The sequence below is a fragment of the Salvelinus fontinalis genome, chromosome 12, assembly GCF_029448725.1.
Source record: "Salvelinus fontinalis isolate EN_2023a chromosome 12, ASM2944872v1, whole genome shotgun sequence".
NCBI lineage: Eukaryota > Metazoa > Chordata > Actinopteri > Salmoniformes > Salmonidae > Salvelinus > Salvelinus fontinalis.
This window is the reverse complement of record NC_074676.1, coordinates 17,110,219-17,123,651: the sequence shown is the minus strand read 5'-3', so window position 1 is coordinate 17,123,651 and position 13,433 is coordinate 17,110,219. Positions and strand designations below refer to the sequence as shown.

Here is a 13,433-nt window from a genome sequence, read left to right as displayed (position 1 = left end):
ACAACAGTAGAGTTGCCAATACACTTAAGAGAAGGTCAAATGTGTGTGGGTGCATGCACACCTGTTCTGAATAAAACACATTCATTGTGTTGGATTTGTGTGTGTTTTCCCGAAGATAGATGTACAAAATAGGGTTTCATCTGAATATTAATGAACTCAATGTCTTTGCTGAACATGGAATAATACAGGGGAGGGATAACTCTCTATATGTCCGTGACTGTATAATGTAAGGATTAGGTTTAGGCAAATAATGCATGTTAAACTTCAGCTATCTCCTCTGAGTAATACTAGACCTGTCTCTCCCATTCATCACATTGTCTTGTGTCTTCAGCCCTGCCTGGCTGACATACTGCTTATGTACATCTGCTTTGAATAATCACACAGAGTCCCATAACCCCTGCTATTAACCCGGAGACTTTGTCATTAGGGATGAGCATTTGAAATTATTTCAATATTGGAATAATATGTTATTTTTTCGGATATCCGGATAGTGGAAATACATGTGTTTTAAAGGATTTTTCATTATTTTTAACTTCAATGGAGACTTGCTCGCACCAGAGAGCGACTTCGGTGCACTGCGCTGTGCTTGTTTCAGCAGAAGGGGGGAGGGGCAAGATAGGAGCAGGGGCCTGTGTGTGTCACAGTCTGTGTGTGGCACAGAGGGAGAGAGAGAGAAAGTAGCAAATCTGACTTGTGCTAGTTGACAAACTTGTTGTTGCCATAGGCTATCTTTCATACCATCTGTTAGTGCCTGTATGGACTGCATCAAATGGTTGTAAAGAAGCTAGCTAGCTACAGTAGCAAGGCTAATTGAAGCTATTTAGAGGCATCTTTGTCTTCATATGAACTCCATTCATATGAAACAACAGCATACCTGTTAGTTGATCATTGTAGCCTACTCCTTCACATTTAGCCAACTTAAATCCTTAATTTTAATTCAATTTTAATTAGAAATCTCCCTCTTCACTTGCCACACATGGAGCCTCTGACTATAACGCCGCTTCGTTGATTGACTGACAATAACAACAAGCTACAAGTGTGGAGTGTAATCATAAAAACTATCATAAAACTATTGTTTTATAAACATTTAGAATGTAATGGTCTATCCTTGTAGGCTATGTAGCAATGTCACATTTGTATTGAATTACAAAGCCTTTAAAAAATATATATTTGAATAACTGTGCCCATCCCTATTTATAATCTCCTCCTCTCTCTCTCTTTTCCTCTCCTCTACTCTACTCTCTCCGTGAGGGGCAGAAGGAATCGATATGTTTCAGGGCCTCACCGTTACTTATTGCATACTTAGGAGGGGATATTTGCAGGCCCTACTCCGATCTCCTCTCGCTCTGTGGAGTTTGTCTGTAGATGTCACACACACACACACACAGAGTGCAGTGATTCTGGAGGCTGTGGCAGTGGCCTTATGGTTTATGTATCTCCTCTCTCCATAAGCCAGACAGTGTCTAACAGCCCAGCATTAGATTTGCGTTTGTTTGCTTTGCATTTGTTTGACTGTAGTTAGCTTCATTTCCTTTTTTCAATAAGATAATTTATTGGGCTAGACACTATGACTAGACAGACACTACCCACTGGACCGCCTATATCGAGCAGAAAGTTCTGGCACATTTGCCTACAGCAGGGTGATGAAACACACACACACACACACACACACACACACACACACACACACACACACACACAACGTCTCAGCAGATTAATGAGATTTGTCTCCTAACTCTCACTTTAGATGTTGCTGGGCAGTTTGTAAAGTGTATGCGGCTGTAGGACCTAACCATTAGAGTGTTGATGGCCACATGAAAGCCAACGTGGGAGGCAGAATGTGGATAGTTGTCTCTCGTGTCATGGTTGTTTCATTACCAGAGCTAATGGGTGGGTGGGTGTGTGTGTGTGTGTGTTCCTCTCTAGGTGCGTTGGGTGGAGCAGCAGGTGTCGAGGCGGAGGAAAAAGAGGGATGACTACAACGAACCATCCGACCCCAAATTCCCCCAGCAGTGGTACCTGGTGAGCAAGGTAGTAATAATAATGATTTATTTATTTTATATAGCACTTTTTATTACAGAAAGAATCTCAAAGGCACTTTCTCAAAGGTAAAAGTCTGATTCCCCATAGCACTGTAAACCTCTATACTGTACCGAAGCCAGGAGTTCTCCCTTGTTGAACACATTGGACCATTTTAATTAGAACCTCTTTAACACCCCTTTGATATTATCTCAAATGTATAAGACAGCAACATACATACCTGTAGTGATATAGGGATTATGCCAAGGCAGCTGTGTTAAATGCCTCAAGGAAAACAAGATCTAATCAAATGAGCTAATTGAATAGCTGTCTCCAGGAATTTAGAGTCCCCGTAGGGAAATGATAGAAATGCACTTCGCTGCTGTTTACCCCGTTCACACCTTCAGACCAAAGAAACCTGCTGCCGTACAGAAAGGGCAGGATGTTCAGAGTATTTCAGTGAGAAACCGACTTTGTTTCCCCCAGTCTGTAAGTCTCTTGATATTTAGCTGGATATGCTGCCTGCTGTCATCACCTGGGTATCGTTTATCAAACTGAATGTCGTCAAAAAAGCGCACTTTGTTTACTTCAACTGTCAAGGCCCAAGTTTTTTTGCCATGTGTAATGAATAGTTTATGACAATGACTACATGAAAATAATACATTGTCTGCAGGCAGCACTGGAAGGACAAACACGAGAAGGACAGATTGCCAAAGTTGAAAGCTGATTAACAGGACTGTGACTCTGTTATCAACCGGTTGTCATTCATCAATATAAATGTCACCAAATGCTCCTCAGTTTGTCATCTGTTTGAAAGGCTCCAGATCAGAGCTAATGAAACCGAAGGTCATGATGAAACCTGTAGCACTGTTGCTTTCAGAAATAGACAATGTCCATCCTCCTTCTCGCATTTTCTCCTTCTCATAGGCTCAGGGATGCTTTGAATTCCCCTTATCCTCCTCCTCATTTTCTGAACTAAGCCATGTGGTGGTGTGAATGGATTAATTCCAGCATTGACTGGGCCAGACATAAATCACCTGTGAATGGAAGGCTGTGAAACTACCTCTGTCATTCAGCATTACTGCTCTAATCGGCTGAAGGCTCTGAGCCTGTTCTGCTGTTTGTTTGAGGCTGTTCCACCGTTCCTCTAAAGCCAAACACCGGAGGATTGTTTGGAATGAGGTTTGCATGGGATGAATGCAGATGTTATAGGGTGATATTGCATACAAGCCTTTTGGACAGTGTATACTAACCTTTTATTTGTCTTGTCTGAGTATTTCCTCATGGAATACAGGGTTAGTAGGTACTGCCATAGACTGTTCAACAAACGATTGAAAATAGTTACAAAATTTGCTTCCTCATAGGCTGTATAAATAAGACGACATTATACTGTATGCCTCAAGGATTACACAAGCAGGAACTAACTGTCTTGGTCTAAGGGACTACACAGACTATGTCAGCAGAACAGTGGCTTCCCTGGGGCTAAAGGCCCTGACAGTGTGTTGGCCCAGCAGGATGCTTGCCTTGTTAGGAGAAATCAGCAGGGAGGTTTGGCAGGTGGAAAAAGGACCCCTAGGGGGAAGCATATTTTTTCGCTCTACCTCTTTCACTCTGTTTTTCTCTCTGCCTCCTTCCTTCTTTCACTTTCTTTCTTTTTATATATTTTTGTCTTCACTCTCTATCTATCTGTCACTTCCTACACATTCTCCTCTATCTCGCTTCCCTCTCCTGCATTTCTCCCTGCTGGTTAGAGTGGAGCTCTGTTTTTATAATTCCCCTGTGAGCAAGGCAAATGCTCTCACCAGGATCTCTCACTTATTCATATTTCCAGCTGCAGGCCTGCTTCCTCTGACAGGGAAATTATAGTCAGCCCCTGCTCTGTTCGGCTTAGCCCCGCCAAAGAGACTTGTGCGTCAGACCCAGCGCCAGCATAAAGTGACTAAGGGGGCAGTTGAAATCGGCGAGGGAGCTAAATTCGGGGGGGGGGGGGTTCTTGCATTGGAATTATATTGAACTCTGCTTATATAGTCACGTTATACCACAATTAACATAAAGTTCAAATGCAGAGTCTCCGGGATCATTGACTGCTTTTGAAATCTCTGCTGCACTGTATCAGCACAATGGACAGCGCCCTACAGCTAGGCCGTTTTGGTAATGAATATAGGCTACAATATAGATAGGGCAATTCACCTATTACAAACAGCCTATGTGAATGCAGCCGTACACACCGCTGTCTTACCAAAATAATGCAAACGTAATGCTGAAAGTTTTAGCCTTGTTATTCATGCGTGCAAACAAAAATACTGAATAGCAGTTTGGCTTAGAATACTGACAACTGCTAATGTGAACGAATGCAAACAGAACAAAACAGAAATACGAAGTAGTAGATCTAGTAAACAAATATCAGATCCATAAAGGCATGACACAATCATTATTTAGGCTACTTACTTTAACAAAAAACAATTGCAGTAAAGAAAAGGTGAATGTAGATCCAAATAACCAAAACATGTCCTACAGCCTACTACAGTGAGATGCAGCCATGTACAGTTTCCTTGCCAAATACATAAGCCTATACAAGCCACTTCAAACATGGAAAATCATGCCGCTCGCTCTTGAGTTAAGCAACGCGTTGTGATATGGCACAATACACTTCTGTGAATCAAATTTGACCCACGTAATCAATTAAGCAATGCCAGTCTACCATAAACATGTTTCGAATACGTACAGTTCCATTTACAGCAACAAAAACCAGTAGGCTACCAAGAAAACCATAATAGCATCTGCAGTAACAGAGTATTCCAGACACTCTCGTTCTATGAACCAGTTACTATTAAATGAACGTTTTTGGACAGAAAGACTGCGGCTGGGGTAGGATTCTAGGCTAACCTGGGCTGGCTCCTCTGTTCCAAGATCATCAGAAATAGTCGGAGATGGAAACTGCTGTGGAGCCATTATCCTGGCGGAACTTGTGGAGGCGTGGGTAGGCTCTGCACACGGAGCTAGCTGGAGCTCGGCAGCATCATCACTGCTGGGCTTAGCGGCAGCCTCGGTGGTATGATGCTGCTGCTGCACATCGTTCTCCTTGGTTTGGGTACTTTGGCAAAGGCAATTTCTGATATTCATTGTGGCAGATTAGCTGGTTCAAGCTGGCTAAATAGGCCAAGGCTAATAACACTAACACGTTTTACAGCTAGCTAGCTAAGAGTGAAGCAGCTTCAACGGTAAACTTGACCCCGCCCTTATCAATCAAAATCAAATACTACAGGCGGTGGCATGCATAACCGGCCAGGGGCTTTCCATAGCCCCCCAATACACACCGCGGCACGCTCTGTCCACTGTGCAGATTTTTTTTGTGCCGACCTGTCACTCAATTAGGACTGTCCCCGACTAAAAAAAATCTTGGTCGACCAGGAGTTGATTGGTAGAAATGTTAAAAAATGTATTTTTCCATATATTAACAATTCCTATTTGTTTTAATCAAATCAACTATATTCACTGAGCTTGTCTGATGCTTTACGCAAACGGGTTGATTCAATAAATAAGATACCCAAATGACTAGAGGGAGTCCGACCAGCAACTGATTAGATTTTTATTTACCCAGGCAAGCCAGTTAAGAACAAATTATTATTTACAATGACAGCCTACCGGGGAACACTGGGTTAACTGCCTTGTTCAGGGGCAGAACGACAGATTTTTACCTTGTCAGCTCGGGTATTTGATCCAGCAACCTTTTGGTTACTCTAACCACTAGGATACCTGCCGCCCCTGATTGTGCCGGGCCAGGCTCAGACTTGCTGCGCTGTGTAAAAAAAAAAAAAAAAAACTGCGAGTGACTGTGTGACTAGCACCCGTTGTGTGTCTCTCTCCTTCCTGCTGCAGCAACCACCACAGAACGGCAAAGTGTTTATCGAGCTGTACTTGTTGCTGAAACGGCAACATAATTGCAGCCATTTCTGACTGAAAAGTTCTGTTACCAAAACCCATAATTTGTTTAGGAAAAATATTCCCTTTTATCCTCAACCCTTGCTCTCTTTACGTGACATGTATGCATCGCATGCACGCGACCAAATATAGTATTACTAGAGAACGTTGCTTATGTAATTATTACTTTGTTTTACTAGAGGACGATCCGATACGTTCTTTCCACTGTCCCCTGTAATTCGTAGTTTTGTTCAATAAATTGACAGTTATGACGAAAGCCTGGAGGTTTTTATTCTAGGCGTGAAGATACAGTATTTGTCATTGCCGTCAGCTGGTCCAACCCCTGAAATACATGAAAAACAAAAAGATGTACAGCATTAAAGAAGAGCCAACAGAGTAGTAGTTCAACAGGAAAAAGGGTTGGGCAACACTGGCCTAAAATGCTCCAACTAGCACATGTTGCTTGTATGAGTGCCACTCTTGCAACACGGCAGCCTCTGGCACTCCAGAACGGCCTGGAGAGGAGGGTTCGGTTAAAGGTACTTTTCCTCTCACTAGAGAATGCAGCCTGAGGCCCCAACACACTGAAGGCCCCCAGAATCTCCAGGTGTTGGAACCTCCGGTCTAGGCTGTCTTGGAGGCCAACAAGATATGAATCCATTAATAAAGAAGTGATTAATAAGTGATTAATAGCTGAACCCGAGCCCAGAACTGCTCCCTGGTCTTGGTCTTCTCCACCTGGCCTCTCCCTCTTTTCCTTGGTGTTGAATGTGCCCAAACCCATTGGGTCATCGAGGACCTGGTGGAGTTGGCTCAGAAATAAACACATAATGCTGTACACTAGTACAGACTAAATATGCACAATTTCTTTTAGACCTTAGCCTTATTAAAGGAAAGTTGACTAACCATGTGGTGTATTATATAGCCATGGCTTCAGTCTGTCAATTTTAAGCCACTTTGGGTCCCATCCGAATTGCCGGTGGTGCGCACTTGGCCTTACTCCTCTCTTCTCTCCTTAATTATTCAGACCCTTTGCTATGAGGCTCGAAATTGAGCTCAGGTGCATCCTGTTTCCATTGATCATCCTTGAGATTTTTCTACAACTTGGTTGGAGTCCACCTGTGGTAAATTCAATTGATTGGACATTATTTGGAAAGGCACACACCTGTCTATATGAGGTCCCACATTTGACAGTGTATGTTATATGAATTGTCCATGGAAACCCAAGACAGGATTGTGTCGAGGCACAGATCTGGGGAAGGGTACCAAAATATTTCTGCAGCATTGAAGGTCCCCAAGAACACAGTGGCCTCCATCATTCTTAAATGGAAGAAGTTTGGAACCACCAAGAAACTTCCAGAAGGACAACCATCTCTGCAGCACTCCACCAATCAGGCCTTTATGGCAGAGTGGCCAGACGGAAGTCACTAAAGTAAAAGGCTCATGACAGCACGCTTTGAGTTAGCCAAAAGGCACCCAAAGGACTCTCAGACCATGAGAAACAAGATTCTCTGGTCTGATGAAACTAAGATTGAATTCTTTGGCCTGAATGCCAAGGGTCACGTCTGGAGGAAACCTGGCACAAATGTTTTTCAGCGGCAGGGACCAGGAAACTAGTCAGGATCAAGGGAAAGATGAATGGAGCAAAGTACAGAGAGATCCTTGATGAAAACCTGCTCCAGAGTGCTCAGGACCTCAGACTGGGGGCGAAGATTCAACTTCCAACAGCACACCGACCCTAAGCACACAGCACAGGAGTGGCTTCAGGACAAGTATCTGAGTGCCCTTGAGTGGCCCAGCCAGAGCCTGAACTCGATCGAACATCTCTGGAGAGACCTGAAAGTATCTGTGCAGCGACACTCCCCATCCAACCTGACAGAGCTTGAGGGGATCTGCAGAGAAGAATGGGAGAAACTCCCCAAATACAGGTGTGCCAAGCTTGAAGCGTCATACCCAAGAAGAGACTGTAATTGCTGCCAAAGGTGCTTTCTTTAAAGTACTGACTAATGGGTCCAAATACTTATGTAAATGTGATATTTCAGGTTTTTATATTTAATACGTTTGCGTACATTTCTTCAAAAAAACTTTTGCTTTGTCACAATGGTGTTTTGTGTAGATTGAGGAGGGGGAAACTATGTAATCCATTCTAGAATAAGGCTGTAACGTAACAAAATGGAAATAGTGAAATGGTCTGGAAACTTTCCGAATACACTGTACATGCTGTGTTTCATTTTGGAATGTTGACCTGCCTACGTACTGTAGATCGCAAGCCCATAGTTAGTCAATAGGGCTAACTGGTTAGCTAATAGTACTGTTAGCTAGCCAGATGGCCACAAAGAATTGTTAGCTTAGCTACCAATGAATAATTGACATCTATGTTGCATAATATTAGTTTTAAGTCATTTTAGCCTGTTTAACTAGCTGGCTAGCTAGATTATTACGATTCACATATATAACTGATAATTATGAAGTAAAAAGTTTGCTTTGTGTATATCTTGGAAGAAGGTTCAGTGAATGGGGAGCTGAAGTGTGAAGTAATACAGTAGGGGGAGTGAGTCCTTTTCAAATCTATTGTTTTACTCATTCTCCACACTCGTCCTCACAAGAACGTACTCAAGAGAACGTGGTCGGAGAATGCGCTCGGAGCATGAGAGTGTAGAGCACGGTGGTATGCATATTGAGAAACACCCTGTGTCTTTGTGATAGCAATGGCTTCATGAATGCTTGTTCTTCTGTGTTCTCTTCAGTCCAACCCCAGCGAAGCAGACCTAAATGCCAGGGGAGCGTGGTCCCAGGGGTACACTGGGAGAGGAGTGGTGGTCACCATCCTGGATGACGGCATAGAGAAAGACCACCCAGACCTTGCCTCAAACTACGTGAGTACTGCAACCACAACCTGCTCTGTCTCGATAGATGGAAGAAGTACGTGACGAATCGCCTATTAATTTTTGGGGGGAGCTCATATTATTCTTTCTACCTTCTGAAAATACCTCTTATATTTTGTGACAACTGATGCGTCTTCTCCTTCAGTGTCGAACTAAACATGTAACTGTCATTGATCTACAAGTCATTTTGCATGCTGAACAACCCCAGACAATATCAGTAGCCTAGTCAAACGGTGCAATGTGCCCAGCTTTGTGGGCTGACAACAAATTTTTCACATCTGATCTTTTACATCTTCAGGGCACTTTCAGCATTCAAATGTGAAAACGGCTTGCACTATATTAGGCTTTATTAGTTGAGTGCCAACCTATGTACAGTGCATTTGGAAAGTATTCAGACCCCTTGACTTTATCCACATTTTGTTACGTTACAGCCGTATTCTAAAATGTATTGCATTTTTTTTAAAGTGGTGGACTCCAATCAAGTTGTAGAAACATCTTAAGGATGATCAATGGAAACAGGATGCAGCTGAGCTCAATTTTGAGTCTCATAGCAAAGAGTCTGAATACTTATGTGAATGTAATATTTCAGTTTTTTATACATTTGCATACACTTCTAAAAACCTGTTTTTGCTTTGTCATTATGGGGTATTGTGTGTAGATTGATGAGGAGAAAAAAACGGTTAATCCATTTTAGAATAAGGCTGTAATGTAACAAAATGTGGAAGAAGTGGAGTGGTCTCAATACTTTCCAAATGCACTGTAATTTGCAAGGTTATTGTTATCAATGCGCTGGAGACACTCTTATTTGACTTTACCTGCTGAACAGGGCTTACAATAGATTTTATTTTGATTGTCCAGGTTCTCCATCTGCAATGGTTTAGGTCATTTCGCTTTCAACAATCAGTGTATATGGTCATTTTTAGATATAAAGGTGTGAAAATACTTACTTTTTTGGGGGGTATTTGTACTTTACTTTACTATTTATATTTTTAACTACGTTTTACTCCACTACATTCCTAAAGAAAATATGTGCTTTTTATTCCCATCAATTTTCCCTAGCACCAAAAAGTACTTGTTACATTTCAAATGTTCAGACAGGACAGAATTATGGTCCAATTCATGCAGCTATCAATATAATGCATTGTCATCCCTCCTGCCTTTGATCTGGTGGACTCACAAAACACAAATACTGCATTTGCAAATGATATCTAAGTGCTGGAGTGTGCCCCTGTCTGTCTGTAAAATACAAACAAACATTTGTGCCATTTGGTTTGCTTAATATAAGGAATTTAATGTATACCATTTACTTTTTACTTTTACTCAAGAATGACAATTGGGTACTTTTTCCACAGCTGTACTTTAGTACATTTAAAACCAGATACTTTTACTCAAGTAGTATTTTACTGGGTGACTTTTACTTTAACTTGAGTCATTTTCTGTTAAGTATCTGGTTACTTTTACTCAAGTATGACAATTTCGTATTTTTTTCCACCAGGGTAAAGTTGATAATTCCATAATGAGGACAGAAATCAAGCTCACTTCATAAACCTTCCAAACGGTCAGAATGGGTGAAATCCAAAGTTCAGTTATATATTCATTGGCTATGTCATAACTAATTTGTAAATTATAAATATTGATACATTACTAGCCCCCACAACATCATCTGCAAAAATGACAGGTTAATTTGTGGGTGATGGGTGATTTCAGAACCTAAGTGGAGTGACAAAACATAGGCCACATTGCCTGCCAAATCTGATAGTGGTAGTGGGGTGGTATATGCCTAGTCTCCCTAATGGCTCACCTAAGGTGCCTACATAGTACGTACACCATAGACATACATAATTAACACACACACCCACACAAGTCAGCTCAGATAGATCCAACTCAGAGGCACAGTTCATGAGCTCCATCAGCAGCAGATTTTCATTTTATTTATGCAACAAATGTTAGTGCATCGAACCGCATGGAACCAAGTCGCATCGATTCGTTCTCTAATAAAATCGAATCGCACTGAATCGTTTACAAATTAAAACTTAGCGTTCCTGTATCGTATCGGAGCCTATGTGTCTAGATACATATCAAATCGTCTTGAAAGGGAAAGATGCACATCCCTAATACCTACCTCAAATTACTTTCCAGGAATTGCTTTCGTTTGAGTGCAGCAACAGATGGAGGAAAAGAGACTCTTAAAATCCAATTTATGCTTGATCTGACAATGTTGTTGGAGGCTTCGCATGGAGGGTGTTACGGAATTGCGGAGCCTTCGGAGACATGCAGTGGCCAAATCGAGCTCCGTACCGCATCGCCGTGTGCTTCTCAAATTTTGGAACAATGCAGAGGGCTCTGTATAGCTCCGCATTAACATTATTAGTTCACGGTAGGTGGGGGCGGGAGGTTCTGTAAAAAACAAACTCACCGTTGGCTCTGACTTCTGCGGAGGCCGCATTGCAATAAATGTTGTACGGCCAATGCAGACGTCGGATTGACGATGCAGAGCCTTTAAGGCTATTGAGATGCATCCTGAGAGTGGTCACTCTCACTATTACCATATCCTCACTTCCTTAACATGAAAGGAAAGGATACTCTTCAGCCATAGCCCCAGTCTCACATCTCAGACACCTGTTTCCATCTCTGTTCCCAGGACCCTGATGCCAGCTATGATGTTAATGATGGAGACTCTGATCCCCAGCCACGCTACACACAGCGCAACGAGAACAGGTACTGTAATGGGATTTCCCTGCTCTGCCCCACACTCCTAAACTGGACCATACATACAGTACATACAGCCAAATGAGCTATGTCAAAAGTGTGTTAGATTGTGCAAGCTTATTTTGCAGGTTCACTGCATCGTGTAACGCTGTGTTTCTTTCAGAATAGGCCCTCAAGCAAGCCCTTGTCTTTCAGTCTGTCTGCCCTCATTTACAAACAGCAACAGCCCACAGCAGTCAAACAACACTGCTTCTCTGACAGTGTCGTCCATTAATAACTTGAGGGGATTGTTGACTGGTGATTTAATCGTATGAAATACGATACGGCCTGTAACAGTGCTTCTTACAGCCCAGCGTCAGAGACTATCCTAGAGGTTCTTATCTATGTCGTTGTCCCAATATTTATTTTCCCCCAAACCAATTAGGTCAGATTAATCAAATCCAATTGAATTTGTCACATGCTTTGTAAACAACAGGTTTAGACGAGCAGTGAAATGCTTACTAACGGCCCTTTCCAAAATGCAGAGAGAAAAAAATGAAATAATAGAAAAATAATAACAGAAGGAATAAATACACAATGAGTAACGATAACTTGGCTATGTACACAGAGTACCAGTACTGAGTCGATGTACAGTGCCATCGGAAAGTATTCAGACCCCTTGACTTATTCCACATTTTGTTACAATTCTAAAATTGATTCAATAAAACATTTTCCTCAGCAATCTACACACAATACCCCATAGTGTCGAAACAGAAATATCTTATTTACATAAGTATTCAGACCATTTGCTATGAGACTCGAAATTGAGCTCAGGTGCAACCTGTTTCCAATAAGCATCCTTGATGTTTTTACAACTTGATTGGAGTCCACCTGTGGTATATTCAATTGATTGGACAGGATTAGGAAATGCACAGACCTGTCTATATAAGGTCCCACAGTTGACAGTGCATGTCAGAGTAAAAAACAATCCATGAGGTTGAAGGAATTGTCCGTAGAGCTCCGAGACAGGATTGTGTCAAGGTGTAACGGATGTGAAATGGCTAGCTAGTTAGCGGGTACGCGCTAATAGCGTTTCAATCGGTTGCGTCACTTGCTCTGAGACTTGAAGTAGGGTTTCCCCTTGCTCTGCAAGGGCCGCGGCTTTTGTGGAGCGATGGGTAACGACGCTTCGTGGGTGTCAGTTGTTGATGTTGCTGAGGGTCCCTGGTTCGCGCCCGTGTCGGGGCGAGGGGACGGTCTAAAGTTATACTGTTACAAAGGCACATATCTGGGGCACCAAAAAATGTATTCGGCATAGAAGTTACTCAAGAACACAATGGTAGAGTGGCCAGACGGAAGCCACTCCTCAGTAAAATGTACATGACAGCCTGCTTGGAGTTTGCCAAAGGGTGCCTAAAGGACTCTCAGAACATAACAAACAAGATTTTCTGGTCTGATGAAAGATTGAACTCTTTTGCCTGAATGCCTTCGGGACAAGTCTCTGAATGTCCTTGAGTGGCCCAGCCAGAGCCCGGACTTGAACCCGATTGAACATCTCTGGAGAGACCTGAAAATAGCTGTGCAGCAACACTCTCCATCCAACCTGACAGAGCTTGAGAGGATCTGCAGAGAAGAATGGGAGAAACTCCCCAAATACAGGTGTGCCAAGCTTGTAGCGTCATACCCAAGAAGACTCAAGGCTGTTATCGCTGCCAAAAGTGCTTCAACAAAGTACTGCGACAAGGGTCTGCATTGTGTCCCGCCACCCACCACCCGCCAACCCCTCTTTTACGCTACTGCTACTCTCTGTTCATCATGTATGCATAGTCACTTTAACCATATCTACATGTACATCTACATGTACATGCTACCTCAATCAGCCCGACTAACCGGTGTCTGTATGTAGCCTCGCTACTGTTA

At 42.6% G+C, this 13,433-nt stretch overlaps 1 protein-coding gene across 4 annotated transcripts in view; it reads left to right on the top strand.

The window, feature by feature from the left end:
• Positions 1-13,433, top strand: part of LOC129866912 (furin-like) — a 190,476-nt gene that overhangs the window by 114,521 nt on the left and 62,522 nt on the right. For all 4 annotated transcript variants that reach the window (XM_055939940.1, XM_055939939.1, XM_055939938.1 and 1 more), the window contains exons 4-6: positions 1,927-2,031; positions 8,688-8,816; positions 11,467-11,543. In XM_055939940.1, the coding sequence (XP_055795915.1) occupies positions 1,927-2,031; positions 8,688-8,816; positions 11,467-11,543 (311 nt within the window). The remainder of the gene's footprint in view (positions 1-1,926; positions 2,032-8,687; positions 8,817-11,466; positions 11,544-13,433) is intronic.